We start from the raw sequence: 22783 nt of genomic DNA on the forward strand, positions 1-22783 counted from the left end.
GGAAAAGCCTCTGTTTTCTTCACCCCACAACAGTCCAGTTTAGTCCATTCCACTCAGTGATGTGTCTGTTGTGTTTTCTTTATCATTTCTTTACCTTGTCATTGTCATTACCTCTGAACAGCAGATGGCACAAGAAGACAGCCTACTGTTATTATGGGTCCCCCATTAAGATAAGATAAGATCTTAGTAATAAAGTTCTTTTTTGATCCTTAAGTTTACATTTTTTTACCTTTTAGTTCTCATAAGACCTGCCCTACTAAGCTTTTGATTGGTTGGCTTTGTTGGTTGTGGTCACTATGTTTGACTGTGACTGTTAACTCACACTGTGCTGCTTTGAGCTGTAGTTTTGCGGGGAAACATTCTGACCTCTTCATGCCGGCACACCTATCCTGTGTTTACTGGTGGGGAAATTACGGCTCACAATCTGCTGTGTCAGCTCTGCCGCTGGCTGTTTGTTTTTACAAACCTACCCCAAGAAAAATATGTCAACCCATTAACACAAGACAACAACTGAATATACAGTTTATACTAGATTTTCGTTTTCGTCTGCTGGACAACAAGAGGGATGGAGATAGGTGGGACCCACGGCTAAGTGCATGTTCTCAGCTGTCCTCCTGTGCCACAGCCCCCTGGCTGCTCTGGTAGTCACGCTGTACAACCACAGGAAGGGAGGGATTGCTTTTGGCTACTGGCTGCTGTATTGTTTTGCAATTGTGTATATATACAGGACATAGTCCAGTCATTCATTGCCATAGGCAATTCACTTTTTGCTCATTCTTCGGTCATGGCAGGCTACTTTTATTTTATCATTGAAAGAAAACAGAAGTACCTTACGGAGCCCCTAAAGGGACATGGGGAAAAAAAAAAAAACTTAAACATTTCTCGTGCTCACGAGATACTTTCTTGTGCGCACGAGATACTTTCTCTTTCGTGAAGTGCAGTTACAGTGAACTCGGCCTGCATCATAATTAGGACTCACAATGAGGATATGGAGTGTAATGATTCTGTGAGAGCTGTCAGTGACTTTATTTACAGGCTTTCATAAATCATACAATCCATGTTCGCACGTGGTGAGGATGATCCAGATGACTGGAGAAGGCAGTCTCCAGCACACTCTGTGCACTGTCTCCAGTGCGCTCTGTGTGGCAGAGTGCACCGAGTCCACCTGACAGTCGTGTCCACTGCAGCAATTTCACACACAGACTACATGAAAACACGTATTTGGTGAAACATGAACAGTAGGCTATTCATTCTTTAATGCTTTTTGATTTAATCTTGGATTTCTACCATCGATTATGATTACTGGATCATTTAGTCACCAAAGAGTCCGGCCCTCTCCTCTGCGCTCCAGAACAGGGAATGTGATAGTGCTCAGTGGGCAAATATTGATTTAAAATTTGTGTTGACTGATATTTTTCTGTTGAAACGTGTTTATGGAATAATTATTACACTTCACTACAAGCGCAAATACGGAAGTGCAAGTACGCAAGTAACACTGCTGGTTTGAATGTTTATGAAAACGTGCTCACCAAACTTTTCTGGGTTTTTTAAAAATGTTTCTGTTGAAAGGTGTTTATGGAATAATTATTACACTTCACTACAAGCGCAAATACGAGGCTATTACAAATACGAGGTTTATGAAAATGCTCACGACTGTCAGGTGCACTCGGTGCGACAGCGCACAGAGCGCACTGGAGACAGCGCAGTCTCTGCCGCACACTCTGCCTTCTCCAGTCAGCTCATCTGGATCATCCTCAACCACCTGTGAATATGGATTGTATGATTTAAGAAAGACTGTAAATAAAGTCAGTGACAGCTCTCACCACAATCCTCACACTCCATATCCTCATTGTGAGTCCTGATCATGATGCAGGCTGAGTTCATGTAACTACACTTCAATAAATAAATCGTGTTCATGTATCAAACTTCCATTTTCAAACGATATCCCAGACTGAGGGATATTGTCGCACATAATTTGGGCACGTGAAGGGAAAAAAAAACTTAAACGTTTCTGGTGAGCACCAGATAGTTTCTTGTGAGCACGTGAAACGTTTACGTTTTTTTCCCCCCCCCCCATGTCCCTTTAGGGGCTCCGTAGTACCTCAAGTAAAGAGTAAAAACAAATTTTATATGAGTAATACATGCTGTACTCATCAGATTTATTCATAAAAGGACATTGTTCAAATCATCTTTTTCTTTGTTTTTTTTAATATCGCAATAAATACCGTATCGTGGACTACTTATGGTATCGTATTGTGGAGTTTTTGGTATCATTGCATGGAGATGGGTAGTCCTGGGTCACTCATCCTATTTGTTAGTAATGCTTACTCCTGCATTAATTAATATTATTTAATGCAAAATGTTACCAGTTTGGCTCTATTTAATTATTTTATTTTAAATTAATTTATAGGCGTTGTTTTTTTCCTGATCACTGTCAAAATAATAATCCTAATGACAGTCACTGTTATACAGTAAAAAGTAAGATAAGTCTCTCCTTTGTTTTGTAGCGTCTGTCAGGCCAGGGATACTGTTTCTCAGCATCTTTGCCTCCCATGCTGGCTGCTGCTGCCATTGAAGCCCTCAACATCATGGAGGAGGATCCAGGTATTGACTGTTTAGCATCTTCTCTCTGCTCAGGAGCATTTATTTACCTCAACTGTATAGAGATCTATATTTTAGACAAGCTGTTATTGGAGAAAGCGGAGAGAATTCACACTAATACAAGTTTGTTTGAGCATGAAGCAGTTCTCATATCATATGTTACCAATCATCCATCTGTCTTCACTGGTTTTGCAGATATTTTCACTGTTCTGAGGGAAAAGTGCAAACATGTTTACAAGGCTTTACAGGGGTAAGTTAAGTTTTTTTTTCAGTGTTTTGTCTATTACTGTGGGTTGAATAAAGACCTTTTATATGTGTGAATGTATCTAAAAGTTTAGATGTGTCTGTTGCTGGTGAAACTAAGACTAAGGGGGGTCTTTCCTAAGGATTGTTTATAGGTGCTAGACAGTACTATTTCTTTATTTACCAATTGACAGCAAAAGGTGAGTACAGTGACATCACCGAAAAGTGGTTGTTTTAGCACTTATTTAGAGGTGCAATATGGGAGAAGGGTATAAAAATTCAAACCAACAGGCACTGGGCCAGATTTACAGATTGGCCACTGCAAGAAACTGTAGCCCCATTCACATTGCCTTTTCAAGGCTGGAATATTGCGCCATTATTCCGTCTTGAACTGAATTGGACTGCTTGGTGGAAACGAGGCTTAATTGTTCTGTTTGGAGTGCATACTGAGCTTTTAGTCTAGAACGCAGTGTGAATCCATACTCAAGTTAATGTTATAATGTATAGGCAGAGTGGGGTTTGGTTGCATGATGGTAAACAGTTTGTGTGGATAGGGATAGGTACTGAAACCTGGTGTTAAACAGGCCCGGGGCTAAATTATTAAATGCCTTCATATTGATAAGCTCTGACGTTAACAGTTCTTTTATCTGTACTTTTTGTGTGTTAAGGTGTAGTTTATCACATTGTTGCAGAATCTCCTCTAAGCCCCACTGCAGTGAACCAGGTGAAGATAATTCTAAGTTTACTCGAGTTGTTGATGATAACTCACTCATTACTTTGTGCCAGCGCAAGAAAACATTAAGAGAGCTATATTTAAATCTGCCCTGCCCACAGTCTCATCCATCACACCCATATTTTACACAAGCACAGCATGCTAGCTCAGTGAAGTGAAGTGTTACAGAAAAGCTACCAGGTGGCTAGAACAAAAGCGGTCTGTACTCCACCATGTACACTGTAAAAAGTTTGACCAATGGTTACTTAAAATGATGGCACAGGTGACACTTACTAAAACTTTGAGTTTGAACGATTGAATCATTTAACTTCATTTAAACAAAAAAAAGGTAACAAAAAAAATTCAATGTTGGTCAAAATATATAAATATACCAAAAATATGCCAAATGATTTATATAGCTCAAAAAGATTAAGTAATTCCAAATCAATTTTCACAAGGAAAACTACTTTAGAATTACTACATATCTGAGCAAAAGTAATTCAGATTTACTAAATATCAGAGTGAAATTGATTTACATTGAACACATTTATACTGCTATTCTCATTTGTCTGTAATTAAATGCATTGTTTAAATTCAAGCTTTGATTCGTATCACAGGATATATAATCTTCAATAATTTTGAATGTCACCTGGTCTAATCCCCTCAGTAGCTTGACTTTTTGATGCCATAGTTTTATTAAACTGTGGGAACAAATCACCATTTGTTCAGTTTAACCAACATTTTTCAAGTGCAAAATGCCAAAATACAACAATAAAGAGAGGAGCTTTAAGAAAACCAGACTGAAAATGTGTATGTGTAGAATAGGGATACACGGTATAATGGAAATCTATTCATTAGGGGTGTCAAGACCTCGATTGTAAGTAGGATATTGATCGATTTTGCGTTCCCGGTGAGTTATGTCACCAACTTCATATTGTCAACAAGAAAACCACAGTTTGTAAGCTATCCTATGCGCATGTGGCATACACATCCACAGGTTACATGGCAAATATGGCTGGACATCTCCGCAGGCATCACAGAGAAGTACACCTAACCGAGAAAACTACACTGTTAACACAGGCAACTCTTCCGTACTCATTTAGAGCTAAACTTCCACAAAATTAAACTTGCGCTAAAGCAATAACTAGCGCTATAGGGGTATTTGTAGCACCAGACATGCAACCTTATTCAGTGGTGGAAAACCCTGGATTTAAGGATTTAATTAGCGTACTGGAACCACGCTACGAAATGCCAAGCAGGTCACATCTTACCACAAAGGCCCTCCATGTATGATAATGTGAAGGAAAGCAGGTACCCTCTATGACTTCTCTTCTTTTGTTTACAGTTAGTTTCCAATTGACTGGTGAAACAAGTTATTGTTACATTTATATTGTTAATAAATTATTTAAATTTGACAGTAAGTCCTTAGTGTGGTACATTGCAAACAAATAATGGAGATTATATCACTCATGACACCATGTAGACTTTTGGAATAAGAATTAAAAAATTAAAAGAGTTATCATGGCATAAAACCAATGATCCTAGACTAGACTATACTAAAAATGGCATCTGTGCTAAAAGAAAAAAAAAAAACACTCAAGAATCGAATCGAATCATCACCTTAAAATCGAATAGAGGATTTGGAGAATCGTGACACCCCTACTATTCATCATTCAGGTTGTTTTCAAGGTTTAATCATTTGAGTGACAATGACCACTTGAAAATGTGCACCTCTGTTATAATTCAATTCAAGATATTGTACTGGACTACCATATGCTTTGAACTGTTTCTAATATTCTCACCCACACGTCTGTAAATATGGAGTACAATAAAACTCCCTCTAGCATAATGCAGTTCAGTACAGCACCACTTTAAACTATGACCTCAATGATAAACATATAATTGAATTTACACATTTCCAACAATGTCAACAAAAACTAAACATTATAAACTTGAACAACTATATCTAATACATTTGCCAGTGAGTGTATACAATCTATTACTCCTATTTACTCTGTTTGTAGAGGGAATCACAGGCTAACATTGCCACCTCTAGATTTAAGTAATAAGCGAGTGATATCCCCCCAAGATCCATTCAACAAAAAAAGCAAAAAAGGGAGGCCAGGTAGTCCATGGATGATAGCCTAATATACTTTACAGTTTGGTATCATACTATGCTATAATTCCACATCCTTTTTCCAGGCCAGCTCTGTAAGTCCCAACCTCAGCCTTCTAGATGCATCAGTGCATGGTACTCAAGAAATGGGTCCCATATCAGGTAGAATAAAAAGGGTTTATCCTTTAAGGCTGTAGACAAAGCTTCAAATAGAATGATACATGTCACAGTTTGGAGCCACCGATTTAAGAATGGGAACTTTATCAGTGATCATTATGACCAAGATACATTTCCGAGCACAATGCAGCAGAATGTGCAAAAGGTCTCTGTTGCAAAAATCAGCGGGAAATTCATAATTTAGTCCCAACAGACAAGTACTTCTACTAAGATGTAGACGGTGCTTTTTAAATTCCATTTAACTGTTGAACAATTGTATTCCTGCTGGATATGAGGATAGCTCCACAAACAATGAAAAAAATTCTCAAACAGCAGATTGACATTTAGTGCAAAGATCTGACAAAGCTGGATTCATTCTCTGTCTAGCTTCAGGAGTAAAGTATAAATCAGTATAAAGCCTATGTATAATCATAGGATAGTATAATAATCTTAAATTGCCTCTCCCAGGAAGAATTAGATGCTAAAACATTAGAGGTCTGGCTGTTCAGGGCATCCAGGCTTCAGGTTATATAGTACCCAGGTCAGATTCCCACCTGCCTTTAACTTTGTCAGAGTTTTCTGACTTTCTGACTGTGATTATATATTAGAAATAGCGAGTCCAACAGTGAAGATTTTTAAATAAGAAAGCATACAATTCCGAACTTGTAGGAATCTAAGGAAATCATCATTGGTGACACCATACTTGCTTTTCACTTGCTGGAATGTGAGTATTGAGTCAGCTCACAATGGGGTCTGTGAGCATGACTAGCTCATAACCCTGAAAGGCTTGCTTACCTTGCTGTTTAAATGCTGTATCGTAGGCAACTGGACTTGTTTCAGTTTGTTGAAGATGTTTCACCTCTTATCCAAGAGGCTTCCTCAGTTCTAACTAACTGGAGGAGCTGCAGGCTTTTAAACTCTGTATGGGAGTGTCCTTACAGAGTTGTTAAGGACACGTGTGAGCTCTGAGTTTCAGAGTCGTTAGGGCCACTTGTGGGTCGTTGGCCCGACCGGCCTTCATGTGGGTTGCTAATGCTAGATGAGCCCAGGTGTGAATGGTTGTTAAGCTGTCTGGGGAGAGAACTCAGTACAGCATTGTAGGTGGGTGATAAGTAATGTCGTAGGCCACCTCCTCTGTTCAAAGATGGTCGTTCCAGTTCAGAGATGGGGACTCGAGTCTGAGACTTGGACTCGAGACTTGGACTGAGACTTGGACTTCGAGACTCGTGAACAACCTCTATTTCATGCAATTATTGCTTTTTTAAATCTAAATCGAAAACGTATGACAAGCTGCATCTCCCCTTTGTCATAATGTGCAACGTAACGTATGCGTTATGTGCACGCACTCACAGATCAGCAAATGCATTGACCATGGCAACAAGAAGTCTTCCTGGGGGTTGTTCCTTTTATCATTACTTTTGGTTACAATAACTTTGTGCACAGTGGAAATAAGCGAACAGCTGCACGCAGGTGTGTGGCACCAGGATAAATGATACACCATGGAATTTCATCAGGCATCTCAAAACGCACCCAGACAGGTCGGTCACTTGCTAATGTGAAAGAGACGTTAAACTTAGCATATATCGTCACAGGTAACAAGCTAACCATCGCAAAGTGTTGTGCTAATGCTGGGAACAGGCAGATTGCATCTTTATAGTTGGCCATATGATGTGACAGACTTCTTTCCAATGTTCCAGATAGGTTTCTTTACATTGTGTTATAATTTGCTTTACTCTGATTGGTGTTTGGAGAGCAGTGTTGTTGTGAGGCTGGTCAGACTGTGTCTGAGAGGGGGAAGTTAGCCTCAGTACCAACTGACATAGGGGACTCTTTTCTGGGCTCAGCTCTTGAGTTTGGAGGGCTTTGGAGTGGAGGGTGTCTCGGGCTGGATTTCAGGTGGTTAAAAAAGTTGAGTGTTCTCTTTTGAATGTTAATTATCAGTGGGTATCTGCCTAATTCTGCTCTACAGCAGTTGGTGTGTTTCTGTGTACATGTAAAATGTATCTGCAGAATTCTGCATGTAAAGACTCTGTTGGATGTTTGTCCCAGCGGATATAGCTCTGATGACTGAGTGGACCCCATACTTCACTACCGTACAGCGCAATGGGCTGGATGACACTATCAAGTATTTTAAGACAGATTTTGACTGGAATTTGGAAATTATAAAATTTTCTCTTAATTGCATGTAGGGCTCTTCAAGCTTTTTCTTTTAGTGCATTTACTGCCATGTTTAAACTCCCTGATGCTGTAATGGTTATACCAAGGTAGGTATAACTCATGCTATGTTCAATGATATGATTATTTATGGTAAATTGGTGTTTGTTCTTCTGCCATCTGGGGTGTTTTTGAAAGATCATGACATTAGTTTTCTTCATATTTACTGCCAGGGCCCAGTTCTGACAGTACTTTTCTACTATGTCCAGCTGTTGCTGTAGTCCTTGTTCAGTAGGAGACAGTAGAACAAGGTCATCAGCATAAAACAGAGACTTCACCTCTCTATCTAGGAGGGAGAGGCCAGGAGCAGCACATTGATCTAACTCAACAGCAAGTTCATTTATATACATGTTAAATAAAGTCAGACTTGAATGTCAACCCTGGCGTACACCTCTTCTCTGGGTGAAGAATTCAGTTTGTTTGTCTCCAATTTTAACAGCACACATGTTTTCCAAATACATTGATTTAACCAGATCGTACATTTTGCCCCCTATACCACAGTGTAGAAGCCTGTAATAGAGCCCTTCATGCCAAATAGAGTCGAAAGCTTTCTTGAAATCAATGAAACAAGTAAATATCTTACCATTTTTTGTTTGGTGTACATGTTTGTTAATTAAAGTGTGAAGGGTATATATATGGTCGGTGGTGCGGTGTTTTGGGAGGAAGCCAATTTGACTTTTACTCAAGATGGAGTGTTCCTCAAGGAAATCTAGTATTCTTTTATTCAGAATACTACAGAATAATTTACCTAGACAGCTGTTGACACAGATGCCACGGTAGTTATTAGGGTCTGATTTGTCCCCACTCTTATGAATGGGGGAAATGAGCCCTTTGCACCAGATGTCAGGAAAACATCCTGACTGTAATACAATGTTGAACAGCTTTAACACTGCACCCTGCATCTCTGGGCTGCTGCATTTGAGCATTTCGTTTTTAATGCTGTCTGGACCGCAAGCTTTCCTCGCCTGGAGAGATGGTGTGGTCAATTCTTCCCAAGTAATTGGGAAATCAAGGGGGTTTTGGTTGTCTTTAATTGTTTCTTCTAATGTTTGGAGTTTTTCTTGTATAATACATTGATTCAAGATTCAAGATGTTTATTGTCATATTTACAGTGGAAACATAGTTTGCACCGGGCAATGAAATTCTTAATTTGCTAGTTTCCCTTCACACAAAATATACTTACAACAAAAAAAAACTAAATAAATAAATAAATAGATAAATAAACTAAACTATAAAGAAAAAAAGCCTGTTAGCATGTGCAATGTTCGCATACAGCAGAAGGCACTGAACATACAGCAGAAGGCATTGATCTGAATTGATTTGATTTATTGGTATGTCTTTGTACAGATTTTCAAAATGTGCTCTCCAGATGTCACCATTTTGGATGGGTAATGTCTGTTGCTTTGTGTTGAGCTTGTTCCACATATCTCAGAATTGATTTTGATTAATGGCATTCTCAATATCTTCAAGTTTCATGTGGGTATAATTTTGTTTTTTGTTCCTAATTGTACATTTATATTTCTTTAAAATTTCATTGTATCTAATGCGTAAGGCTGGGTTGTTTGGTTGGCGATGTTTTTCATTTGCTATTTTTCTCAGGTCTTTTCTGATGGTCTTGCATTCTTGATCAAACCATTTGTCAGCGTTATGCCTTTTAACAGGCTTCCGTTTTTGTTTTATGAGGTCAGCTTTAATAGCTGCCTTATGAAATATCATATTGATATCATCAATGGCCTTGTTTACACCATCTCTAGTAGAGACATCTTGGTTTTGGTCATATATTGATATGTCATTCATCAGATCAGGTGAGTTTAAGGCCATGATGAATTTGTCTCCACTGTCTGGGGCCCATCTGTAAGTAGGATTTAATTGAAACAGCTTACTGGGTTCCCTTTTTGTGTCGCTCATTTGATCTGAGAGTTTAAAGAACACATTTATTTGGTTGTGGTCTGAAAGGGGGGATTGTTGTCTGACAGTGAATGCACATATAGGCAAGGCAAGTTTATTTGTATAGCACAATTCAGACACAAGGCAACTCAAAGTGCTTTACAGGTGCATACAATTACAGTAAAAGCATTTAAAAAACATTAAAACAAAACATTAAAACAAGTTAAGAAATAGGAAAGTAGGCTAAAATAGAATAGGTTTCCTACGCCAGCTTCCTGGTTTTTGCTGGATTTACCTCCCATTGTTCTACTTGTCACTCGTCCCAGTGCACTTTATATTTATCTTTAGTGGAGGGGTCCATGTCAGTGATTGCATAGTCTACTACACTAGACCCAAGAGCTGAGGAGTATGTGAATCTCCCTAAAGAGTCCCCTCTGAACCTACCATTAACTATGTGCAGGCCTAAGGCCTGACAGAGATGCACTATCTCCCTGCCACTTTGATTTATTTCAGAGTCAAAGTTGTTCCGACGGGTGATGGCAAAGATCTCGTTTATACCACACCAAGAATCCCCCCCGATGTTCTGCCCTTGCATATGTTTTTAAATTTTATAGAGGGCATCATGACTTCATCATATCCTGGAGGACAGTGAACCATATATCTTCTCTGGCCAAGATATTTACATTGTTGTCCTAAAAGGAATGATTTTTCTCCTTCAGATGTAAGTGGACAGCAGACATTCTGGGTAGTCATGATAGTCTCTCCCACTCAAAATTTTCTATGGTATTTGTCATATTGTTGATCTAGACTTTAGGATCAACAATGTTACTCTCCATTAGCTTTCTGCTGATGCAGCATCATTATTTGGACCTGGCACATAAGTGAGCCTCCACACAGGTCGCCCACAGCCTACCCGTGAAGCTCATTGCTAACAGGAGAAAATTAAAGTAGGTGGCACCGGCCTGTGTATCAAAGGAAAAAACACATCATATCCAGGCCAGCAGAGGAAAACAAAGACACAATTTCACATGGAAATGTTCTTCAGAGTTTCAGTCTTGCTATCAGTGTTATATAATTATATGCTTTTTTATTTAACCTGATTATCCATGTATGACAGAACTACAGGTCTGAAGCTAGTGGGAGAACCGTTTGCCCCGGCTCTTCATTTACAGCTCGAGAGAAGCTCCGGTTCCAGAGACTCTGACATGCAGCTGCTCCGCACCATTGTAGATTATGTAAGTCTTCTCTGCTCAAGCAGATTCCATCAAACCCAGCAGGCACAAAATTATCTAAAAAGTTGTTTTCAAACTTCCAGTCCAAAATCTTTATTTTGTCAAAACATCCACAGAGGTTCTTAATATGTGAAACTCTTCAAGAGTCCAGATGTAGCAATATTAAACCCTTTTGCTTATTTTGACAAGGCTCCTCATTATAATTTCAGCTTTTTGAATTTTTTTTCTATCTTGTCTATATGACCGAGATTTTTGTTGAGTGTCTCATAGCAGTTTCCATGTTTTCTTTATCAGTGTTTGGAAAGACGTGTAGCTCTGACCCTCGCTCGTTACCTGGAAAAAGAAGAGCGTTTCCTGCCCCCACCAAGGTAAGGGATTCTGCCAACAAATCTCGTGCAGGGGTAAAGGAATCCAATGGTAAATTTGTCCTACTAAGTACTATGTGTATCAAAGTTTGATATACAGCATCTTATTCCTCTAGATACCACAGAGATCCATTGTTCTTCAAAAACGATTTAAAACACATCAGTGAACCACAGTGTTGCACTGAGTGACATGTTCATTCATTACCATGAACACACTTCTACTGTATTTGACTTGATCCCACATACACCATCTTGCTGCCTGAAATACCCATTTAGAGCAACAAACGTGGACAAATCCGCCACTTAAAGTAGTCCCTGACAAATGCACTTTTTCCTCCTGTTTTAGTGAAGTTTTTTAAAACCTACAATGTCCATCTGTTTTAGGAAATTCTTGAGCCCTTTATTTTTATAAAAATCAAACTATATGTCTGAAAGGCAGTGTAGAGATTAACCCCATCAGAAACAACCAATGGGCTTTAAGCTGAACCCTACAGGGGACATGTCAGGGAAGTTGGGTGGTATTGAGAGACAGACTAACACATTGTGAGTTTGAACTACAGTATACTTATGTTTGTAAGTGATCTAGACTAATTTATAGAGATATATATTCAATTTGAAATTGAAAGTATTCTGTCTTTTCAGTATATTTACATCCACCGGAGAAGTAAAGGGGCAGACGGGCTAAGGGAATAGTTATAGGTATTATTATCAGTGTGGGAGGAGATGTTAGTCATTCTCCTGCAACTTCATAAAGGGAAAGCATGAGAATAAAGTCGTACCTTATTCATCTATTATAAAAGCTTCATAATTATGCGTTAATGTAGAACATGTAAAGAGCAGAGATTTTAACAATGGAAATAAGTGTCAATTGACTCATTTGTGTATATGACAATTGCCTTGACACTGCACTTTTGTGCACTGCTCCACTTGTGTCCTCAGTATCAGAGTGGTGGTCACTATCAAACAGGCGAAGGAGGACATCCAGAAGGCTGTGTCATGTATCAAAGAGGCAGCTTCAGTTATCCTAAAATGACGATGTATTGTTCGTCAGTGCTGAAACAAAGCAATACATCACTGGAGCTTTCACACTGGACTGGAGAGTACATCACTGTGAGAGGATCACTCCCAAGCAGATGCTCTTATCCGCAGACTAAGCCCTGCACACTGATCGTGTCATTAAAATTTTTACGTTAAAAAATACACGTTATATTTTCTTCTAGTCTTGGTTTTGTTTCTCTCTTAATAAATATGTGTGTTTACTCTCTTTTATTGTGTGTTTTAATCATACTACATGTACTACATGTTGTATATTGTTGTGAATTTAGGTGTGGACCTTTAGCAGAACTTTGCAGTTGTCTTTCGTATTGGCCTCCAGTCACTAATGAAGAAAAACAACTGAAGTGACAACTAGATTTCCACAGCCAAAAATGACTTGTTATGTTGTCATATACTGACCAAAGAGAAAACAGTGTGCTTCTTGCTTTGTTTAATATGTCTGCAGTCTGCTAGCACATGAACTGTACACAAAGGTTGTGATTTTGTATGCCACGGGTCATTTCACCACACCTGACCATGACTATACCTGTGTGTATGAACAAAGACGGAAATATGTATACGCATGCTAAATTTTAGTCATTGTGGAAGCAGCGCACATGCTTGAGCTTCTTTTCCACACCCTCAATTATACATAAATAGATGTGGAAATTGCCTCAAACAACCATTTGCATAAGGATACTTGTGTGGCTTCACCACTTATTTGACCTGTCAAGAATGGCAAAGAGATAAAAGTGCAACTAATGGTGAAGCATCAGCAAGGTGTAATCATCAGCATCAGAATAGCTGTCATTATGCGCGGCCGTTACATACAGCTGTGTTAATTTATAACCCCTGCACATGTTCCTGCAGACAATCATTATGGTAATATTTAAATAGTCATCATTATTAAACGTTAAAAGAATGGGCAGTGATTCATCTATAGAGCTCATATTCAAACAGACTTTATTCTTGCTAAAGTGCCTCACAATTCAGGATCAAATGAAAAAAACATTAACAGGGAAGTTTGCAATGTAAATAGAACAATAAACCTTGTCACTCAAATAATTTATAGTTAAGTTTATAAATGCGCCTCTGAGTGACATTTTACAGAATGCTGTGTACATCGAAAAAGATAACAGCCAGTGAAATTGGCAGACAACCTAAACAATGTTTTACTGTAACGTTACACCTTTAAATTTATATTTCATGTCTATCTCATCATTTCACCTTCAGCTATCTCGAAGAAAAACATGTTGAAGCAGTTGTGAGGTACACACATTCTCACTACAAATTCTTCCTTTAAAAGATAACAGTTTATGTGTTAGAAAAGGCATGGTTTGGGCGTAACACAATGATTATATGGCTGCCCCCTGAATTTTTTGTTCTTTGTTTTTCAGTGTTACTTCTCTTTTGTTAGGGGTCACTGCATTTTTTACCACTTTCATTAAATTGAAATGTATCTGATTTAAATTAAGTAATGGTGTGTGGGTTTTTTTGTGTGTGTAATGATCATGCATCTATTTGGTGTTGAGATGATTTTGTAGGTACAGTCATGGTAAAAAGCTTACATACACTTGTAAAGAACATGTATATCATGGCAGACTTGAGTTCCAATGATAAAAAACACAATTTTTTCTTTGATGGAATGGAGTTCATACATATTACTTTGTGACCAAAAACATTCATGAAGTTTGGTTCAATAATTAATTTATTATAGGTCCTCTGAAAATGTGACCAAATCTGCTGTGGCAAAAATATACATACAGCCACTTGATCAATCAACTCTGGAGATTATAGAAAGTTATGTGAATCAAATTTGCTTTGAAGCATGGTCTTCTTAACTTCTTCTGGGTGATTATGATTGATAACAGCTGATGACTTTTCTGGGCTCATAGGGCTTGTTTGATACAGCCACTAGGAGTTGTGTAACAAGCTCAGCATTGATCTCAAAGAGCACATTATTAATTTGAACAAGTCAGGAAAGTCACTTGAAGCCACTTGAAGGTCCCAAGATCAGATCAGCTGTGCAAACAATTGTTTGTAAGAATAAAGTGCATGGCACAGTTGTGTCACTGCTCAGGAAGAAAATCATCTGCTCCTGGGAGAAAATTGTTCAGGATGGTCAAGAGTCAACAAAAAACCACCAACAAAAAGCTAGTCTGCAATAAATTCTAAGCTGCTGGAAGACAGGTGTCAGTGTCCACAGTCAGGCATGTTTTGCATTGCCATGGGCTGAAAGGCTGCCGTGCACAAAAGAAGTTGTTGCTCCAGATGCGGCACCTTGAGGCTCAACGGAAGTCTGCTGCTGATCACAAAAGATCACAAAAGAAAAAACCTTCTGGAGGAAAACACTGTGGTCAGATGAAACAAAAATTGAGTTCTTTGGCCACAATGACCAGCAATGTGTTTGGAGGCCAAAAGGTGAGGCCTTTCACCCCAAGAGCACCATACCTACTGTCAAGTATGGTGGTTGTAGTATTATGTTGTGAGGCTGTTTTGTTGCCAGTGGATCTAAAGAAAGTAAATGGAATAATGAAGGAGGACAATTATCTCCACATTCTTCAGGGAAACCTAAAATCATCAGCCAGAAGATTGGGTCTTGGGTGCAATCAGGTGGTCCAACAGGACAATGATCTCAAACACACATCAAAAGTGGTAAAGGAATGGTTAAATCAGGCTAGAATTTAGGTTTTGGAACCCCATTGGTTCTGGTTTGCTGACCATGGTATTACTGTGCTTGAATGGCCAGCCTGACCAGGTCATGGTAATTCTAAGTGCTATATCATAGACAAGTGGACTTGGCTCTGTTTCTTGAAGACATTTCACCTCTCATCTGAGAAGCTTCTTCAGTTCTAAGTAACTTGATATGAGTTGCAGGATTTAAACCCTGTGTGGGTGTGTCCTTACAGAGTTGTTAAGGTCATGTGTGAACTGGTTGTTAAGCTGTCTGAGGAGGGAGCTCAGTACAGCATTGTAGGTTGTTGATAAGTAATGTCGTAGGCCACCTCCTCTGTTCAAGGATGGTCGTTCCAGAAGCAACAAGTTGGCAGACACAGAGGCAGAAGAGCTACAGTTGAAGGTATCAGCCGCTCTTCCAATGCAAAAGCACCCCCCTCCAACCTCACTACTGAGGAAAAGAAGGCCCTGGCATCACTCAAAAGAGACTGGAACATCACCATCTTGCCAGCAGATACACTCAGGTGAGATCCTACCAGTAGCTACAACAAGAAGCTTATAGAATATCTGCAAAAACTGGACATTGTATTACCGACTGTACCCTGGTACCCAGTTGAGAGCAGAGCCTTGACCACCTTCACAGGAACAGCTCCTAGCCACCGGTTCAGATATGTGGATGACACCTGTGTCAAAATTAGAACAAGGGAAGTGGAAGCCTTCACAGAACATACAAATACTGTGGACAATAACATCAAGTTCACGCGGGAAGATGTCAGAGGAGATAGTCTGCCCTTTTTTGACTGCAGTGCACACTGAAAAAGATAGAAGCCTCAACATTGAGGTGTACAGAAAACCTACACACAGATCAATACTTGCTGATAGACTCTCACCATCCACTGGAACACAAGCTAGGAGTTATCAGAACCTTAAACCACGGGGCTGAGACTGTGCCCACAAAGACAGAGGGGAAGGAGAAGGAACAGAAGCACATCAGGGGAGCACTTAAAATCTGTTGCTACCCTAGCTGGACCTTTGTCAAAACTATAAGATCCAGAGCAGAAGGAGAGGAGGAGATGGAAAAACTTAACAACATCGTCATTCCTTATGTCACGAAAGTAGCTGAGAAACTAAGGAAGATCTTCAATAAACATCATATCCCAGTTCACTTCAAACCCAGCAACACACTGAGGCAGAAACTTGTCCACCTTCAGGACAAAACACCCAGGCATAAACAGAGTAATGTAGTTTATGCTGTTCAATGCAGCCAGGACTGCGCAGATTTGTATATTGGGGAAACAATACAACCTCTCCATAAGCAAATGGCATAACACAGGAGGGCACCTCCTCAGGTCAAGACTCTGCTGTCCACTTACATTTAATGGAGAAAAATCATTCCTTGGTGGCCTATGACACTATTTATCACCCACCTACAATGCTGTACTGAGTCCCCTCACCAGACAGCCTAACAACCATTCACATCTGGGCTCACCTAGCCCTAACATCCCACATGAAGGCCAGTTGGGTCAATGACTCACATGTGACCTTAACGACTCTGTAAGGACACGCCCACACAGGGTTTAAAGCCTGCAATTCCCATCCAGTTAGTTAGAACTGAAGAAGCTTCTCGGGTGAGAGGTGAAACGTCTTCAAGAAACTGAAATAAGTCCAGTTGCCTAATGCTGCATTCCAGATGCACGGGACACCACCCACCCGAGTTGCAAAGTGGGAAATCTCACAGCTGTCTTGCGACATTTCACCGAGGCACGCCCCCTTTTGGTCGGAATATCAACTGTCCGACTCGGGGCTCCTGAGAGTACACCGAGTCGGACAGTTGATATTCCGACCAAAAGGGGGCGTACACTTAAATGAACATACTTTTCAGAAGGTCGACTTGTATTTTTACAACATGTCCTTGTAGAGTTCAAATGAATACAAATGGTAAAGCCATAATTTTCTGTTTCCTATTTGCAGACCAGGGTCATTTTACACTTGATCAGCATATTACTAAATGTGCTTTGAAAGTTCCCTCAGGATTCTGCTTTAATGCTGATTATAGAAATGTAATACAAAGTGTCTACAATGCTCCATTCATTAACAATACATACATCTACAGGGACAAAGAGCTAATTAAGGGTTAATTAATCCGTTCATTTAGAATTGCACTTCCGAAAATGGTAGGTGTCTTGCAAGAGACTTGTTTTAAAGAAGAATGGTCAAATTTGAAGCAGAAGAGGCTGAGACTGCTTGACTGATTGTTTTTGGTATTGGTCCACAAACACTGGGTCCTATGTTTACCATACCAAACCATGCAACATTAAGTATCTTTTTATTAGCCCCCTTTTCTGTTAAATTAGTGTGTCAAAAAAAAGCAGTTTTATTGTTTGATATTATCCAAAATATATTGTGGAAACCACAGTGGCGAAACATCTCCAAGAAGATACATTAAAACAAAGAAGAATTACTTTTTAGGCCACATATAGATGTCTATTTGTAAAATTCAATTGGCTGTGTCATTCTAAAATTGCAGTTTGATTTACATACGACTAATATCACCTGTGAGTATATGAAATGGTTAATATGATTTTTTTTTCATATACTAACAGCAAAGCAGTATATTATGACAATTTTATGATTAGATGTGGGACACAGCACAAATCTTGAGAAACCTCACTATACCAGTTTGTAATGCAAGATTTCTGTTGTACTGTATATCAGTTTCCAACCCTGAGATAACCTTGAGGAAATGGTTGGCAGAGTTATTTTGTCAGACTTGAAAAAGCTTCTCCACAGCCAAATATAAAATGTAAAACCGAATGAAACTGGTTTTCTGCATGTAACCCATCCCTGAGGAGTAGTGGGCAGCTAACTCATGACATCTGCAGACCAACTCCGGATCTAAGCCAGTGGTCAAGGTCACTTACCAGGTAGAGTGAATCTAATATACATGTTGTTGTGATGGGGTAAACTGGAGCATCTGGAAGCAGCTAATGAAAGCATAGGGAGAATGTACAAACTCCAACCTAGGTAGAATGAATCTAATATAAATGTTGTTATGGTGGGCAAAACTGGAGCATCTGGAAGAAACTCATGCAAGCATAACATCCAAACTCCAACCTAGTGCTGTTGTGAGGTAACAGTTTTGCTGTTGCTCCACAGCACTAACCACTGTACTACCATGCTGCCAAATGATCATTTCTAGAATCCTGGCTAAGTCCCTGGTTGTGGGGCAAATGTAGTGAAAGAAAAAGTGGAACATTTCCTTAAGAAATTGAGAAGTAAAAAGTGGGTTGGCAGAGTTAAACAGTACTTCTGTTACTTTTATTTGAAATAGCCTACGTATTTCAGTTATTCATGAGTGTTTTGTCATTGTGTATTTGACAGGGCTGAAAAGAGTCACTTAATTTGTAACAAGATTAGTTTGACATTAGTTTGACAGAGGGGAGGGAAACTCTTCTGTCAGGGAAACTCCCCTCTGTCAAACCGCTGCAGGAGCAGGGCACTGAACATCATCAGGGACCTCTTCCACCCTCTCCACACATTCTTTGAACAGCTCCCATCAGGAAAACGGTTCCGGAGTCTAAAAGGCCGAACAAACAGACTAATCAACAGCTTCCTCCACAAGCTGTTAGATTGTTGAACTGCTGATCTGGAGCATGCACACTACTGCACTTCATGAGCCTTAGTCATAGTTTTAGTTTTAAGTTATTACAGTAATATATTGTGTGTATTTATTGTGTTCGTGTTATGGGATCCCGGAGAAACACAATCTCATTTTTGCTGCACTGCTTTTGTGATTGATTGAAGATACTTTGCTCAAAATATAAAATTACTACACTGCATACTAAAAATACTTTCTCCATGATTTATTAAACATAAAAAACAAGACAGTTCAAAACTTATTTTATGGCTTGACTGAGTATAAAACATAGGGCTAATAATTTCAAAAGGATATAGGAAACGGTAACATTTGGCAGACTTTGTCACAGCTGCATTTGTCTGACCAATGTGTAACTTCATCACTGGCCTAATTGGCCCAATCTCTATGTCCCCCTTATAAGGCCTTAAGCCCTGTTCCCTCACAGACTTAGTTGATGTCACCTAAGTGTTTGAATGAGAGAGGCTGCAAGGGACTGAAATGGTATAATGGATATGGGGAAGCACTTTGTGACATTTCACTTTACTAGTGGGCTTAAGACTTTTTATTTTACATTTTAAAATAAACAAACAAACAAAAACACAAGTGAACATACACATACATTTCATGGAAAAGAGTTCCTTAAAGTTTTAAAAGCTTGCTTTTTTTTGGAGAAACTGGATGATTAAGTAGATAATCAGTTCTGCAAATTGTTGCTTGCAGCTATACTGACAACACACATTTTTTTACATCTCCTAAATCATAGCTCCGATACCAAATTCTCTGTGGATTATTATTGGGCCAAGATTATCAACATTTGCAGTGGTGAGGTGTTTGGTTTAGAAGCAGTCTCACGGTGATACTGTGCAGCTAAAATCGCCACAGTGTAGCTGCTGGGAACATTCAGCAGCTACACTGTAGCAATTGCTAGGACTAAGTGATTAGTCAAGTCAAAATGTGTTTCTATAACACATTGAAAAACAACATAAGTTGACCAAAGTTCTTTACAAACAAGTACAAAAGAAATTAAGGTCAACAACACAGACAATTAATGATCATACATAAACCCAGATTTCAAGATAAAGTCAATGGAAAAACTAGTAAAACAACCATTGTCTGAAGCCAAAGAAAAGAGCCACTCAGTAGCCACTCAGATCTGATGTGGTGGGGCAGTTTGTTTCACAGGTTGGGCCTGCAACAGAGAATGTGCGGTCACCATTGAGCTTCTGCCGAGCCTGAGGGACAAACAGAAATGATTGGTCAGAGGACCTTAGTAGTCTTGATAGGGTGTGCGGGATTAAAAGGTCATATAAATAGGAGGGAGCCAAACCATGGAGTGCTTTAAAAACAAACAGTGAAACTTTAAAATTAACTGATAGGGAGCCAGTGGTTGGAGGCAAGTACAGGGGAGATATGCTCACAACTTACGTGTATGGGGTTTCAGAAATGATGACAGTGGGCTGAGCTTTCCACATAGTGTGCTGATGGATGAGGGGGGGGGGGGGGGGGCCAAAAATAATCACATCATTTTTTTGTTCATTGAGCATCAAGAAGTTTTGGGATGTCCAGTCTTTAATGTCTTAGAAAGAGTCAAATAGAAACAAACACAAGTAAAAGCCATTTAGCTTTGAGTCAAAAGTAGTTGTGCCATAAAGCTCAGTTTTGACCTTGTCATGTTTTTTATGTCTTATGATTCACTGGTGGAATCATCAAGGGAAGTATTTGTAGTATTTTGAAAATACAAAATAAATTTACTCTAATGTATATTTTTTGTTATAGCTAAATTGTCTGTTTTTTTTTTAGCCAATTACAAAATTACCTAATTGAAATATGTATTGCACATACATATACCAGAAAAACTGCTTATCTCTGACGACAAATAAAATATTCCCAAAGAGTTGAATTCTGGGCAATTTGGGCTTTACAACAGCATCTAGGTCTTCATTTTGTAAAATAAAATATAGGCTATAGTAGACAATAGCCTGTAATTGAACAGTTAAGGAAGGGGGGAGTAGGTTCTGGGTAGCCTCTGTTAGTGTCTAGCTTAGAGGTTTATAATTAAAAAATCGCTTGACACAATGTTGTGAAGCAACTATTGGTGAAATATGTACTTTCAGAAAAAAAAAAATCAAACTCCCAAACTTAATATTTGCAACATATTAATAAAGTTATAATACAAAGTCAGAAATAGTTAGTAGATACATTTCCATATTAACAAGCCGTCCTCGAGGGGAATACGGTTCCCAGAACACTGTTTGATAGTTAGGAAGTTAGCTGCCAACATAAACAAAGTATAACACTATGAAACTGTTTTGTCCGCGGACAGTTTATTTTTCACTATAAATCATGAAAATCAATAAGTGAAGATTTGCCTCTTCTCTTAAAATGGCTTCATCAAAACATGGTGCATCTTTAAGCTACCCTCGTTCTGTCCCTAGATGGGGCCCTCTACTAAAACGTTACCGCACTTCTGTATGTGCGTGTAGGTATGCGCGTACCCCCGCTTTATACGCCTCAGTTTTCCAAGCTCGTTTTTTTAACAGCCAGGGACAGAGGCCACTGTGGGACCAGCAGCATTGAGTCTCTCGCCGTCTTCGCCGGACTTTACACGGGATGAACGCGGCTCTGAATCCGCATGTGTCTCGCGACTTCACTTCTGACTCCTCCGCCTTCGCACCGAGCCCTGCCGCTGATTGAGACGACAAAACGACCAGAACCAGCAGAAGAACGTCGCCACCACAAACTGGATGAAACTATCTTCAGTTTTATTTTCGATACTTTCCTGCACACTTTTGTGTGTGAAAAGTGACGCTATGGCCCCCGCATTGAGTTTACTCTGGGTGCTTTTCTTGTTTCCAGGTCTGAGATGTGACGGTAAGTGTTTTTAATACTGTTAACTTCTAAGAGACAAAACTCCAGATTCAACAGGAATGTGATCCACTGCACAACATGTAGCCTGTGTGATTACGCTCCTGCTGATTTTGCATCACCTTCTATTATATAAATCTGTTCAACTTGGAGGAGCTGTTGGTATTGACTGTTTTCTTCGTGTGTTGAGATGATCTTAAACAATAGATTAAGCAGTTTCTCATGGCCTTGTCCTGTTGTCGTTAAAGTAAAAAGTTGACGGAGTCGTATCTGATGCCTTGTCATGCTTAGAGCTGGAGAATTTACATCCTATCTGCAGACAAAGGCTCATAATTGCTTTTCACCCTGGACCTGGCGTCCCCTACAACCGTGTAGGCTAACGTAATTATCTCAGTCACACACTTAAAAAGGCACCCCCCTAATTAACCAATTGTTACAAACTTTTCATAATTCATGTAAGAATTTCATTATTTTATAGGTTATCATATTTTTGCCCCGTAAAAGTGTTTGTTTCACGTTAATGCTGAAATGTTTTTGATGGGTTGAAGTGGGAAAGGTGTGGGGGTTATACCCCATCCTCTAAGTCTTTGTGAGCGCTGGAACTTTTTCAGCTTGTTGTTAAGCTCTTAGACTTACGAAAAACTGTATTTGTGTTGAACTCAAAAGCCACTGTGTCGTTATCATGTTAATTGAATGCATAGCTCGCGGGGATCTCGCGTCTTTGTTAGGCATGCTAATTTATTTGCTCTCCCTCCCTGCGGGGGATGAGAGCAGTGGAGATTTCCTGTTTTCAGCTCTGGCTCTGCGGGCTTACCATTTGGTATGAGGTGAAAGGGGCACAGGAGGTGGGGCGCCAAGAGTCTGTGCATTACAAGAAAAAAAAGACGAGGTGAATACAATGAGGGTCTTCTAAGAGAAGTCAAAAGGCAGCTCTTGTCTTTAACTGGTAGCTTAATTGATATTCATACATCAGTAAATGTGTCCATTTTGTGCATACCCTTTTTTAGGACATTGCTGTGTATATTCATGTTCGAGACCGTGACC

General features: G+C 39.4%; 1 protein-coding gene across 1 annotated transcript in view; it reads left to right on the forward strand.

Moving 5' to 3' along the window:
* sptlc1 (serine palmitoyltransferase, long chain base subunit 1) overlaps positions 1-14035 on the forward strand; it is a 56202-nt gene extending 42167 nt beyond the window's left edge. The window contains exons 11-15 of the mRNA XM_073477636.1: positions 2508-2604; positions 2797-2851; positions 11047-11164; positions 11456-11529; positions 12466-14035. Coding sequence (XP_073333737.1) covers positions 2508-2604; positions 2797-2851; positions 11047-11164; positions 11456-11529; positions 12466-12559 — 438 coding nt within the window. The 3' untranslated portion in view covers positions 12560-14035. The remainder of the gene's footprint in view (positions 1-2507; positions 2605-2796; positions 2852-11046; positions 11165-11455; positions 11530-12465) is intronic.
* Positions 14036-22783: the final 8748 nt, after the last annotated feature.

The sequence above is a fragment of the Pagrus major genome, chromosome 12 (assembly GCF_040436345.1).
Source record: "Pagrus major chromosome 12, Pma_NU_1.0".
Lineage (NCBI taxonomy): Eukaryota > Metazoa > Chordata > Actinopteri > Spariformes > Sparidae > Pagrus > Pagrus major.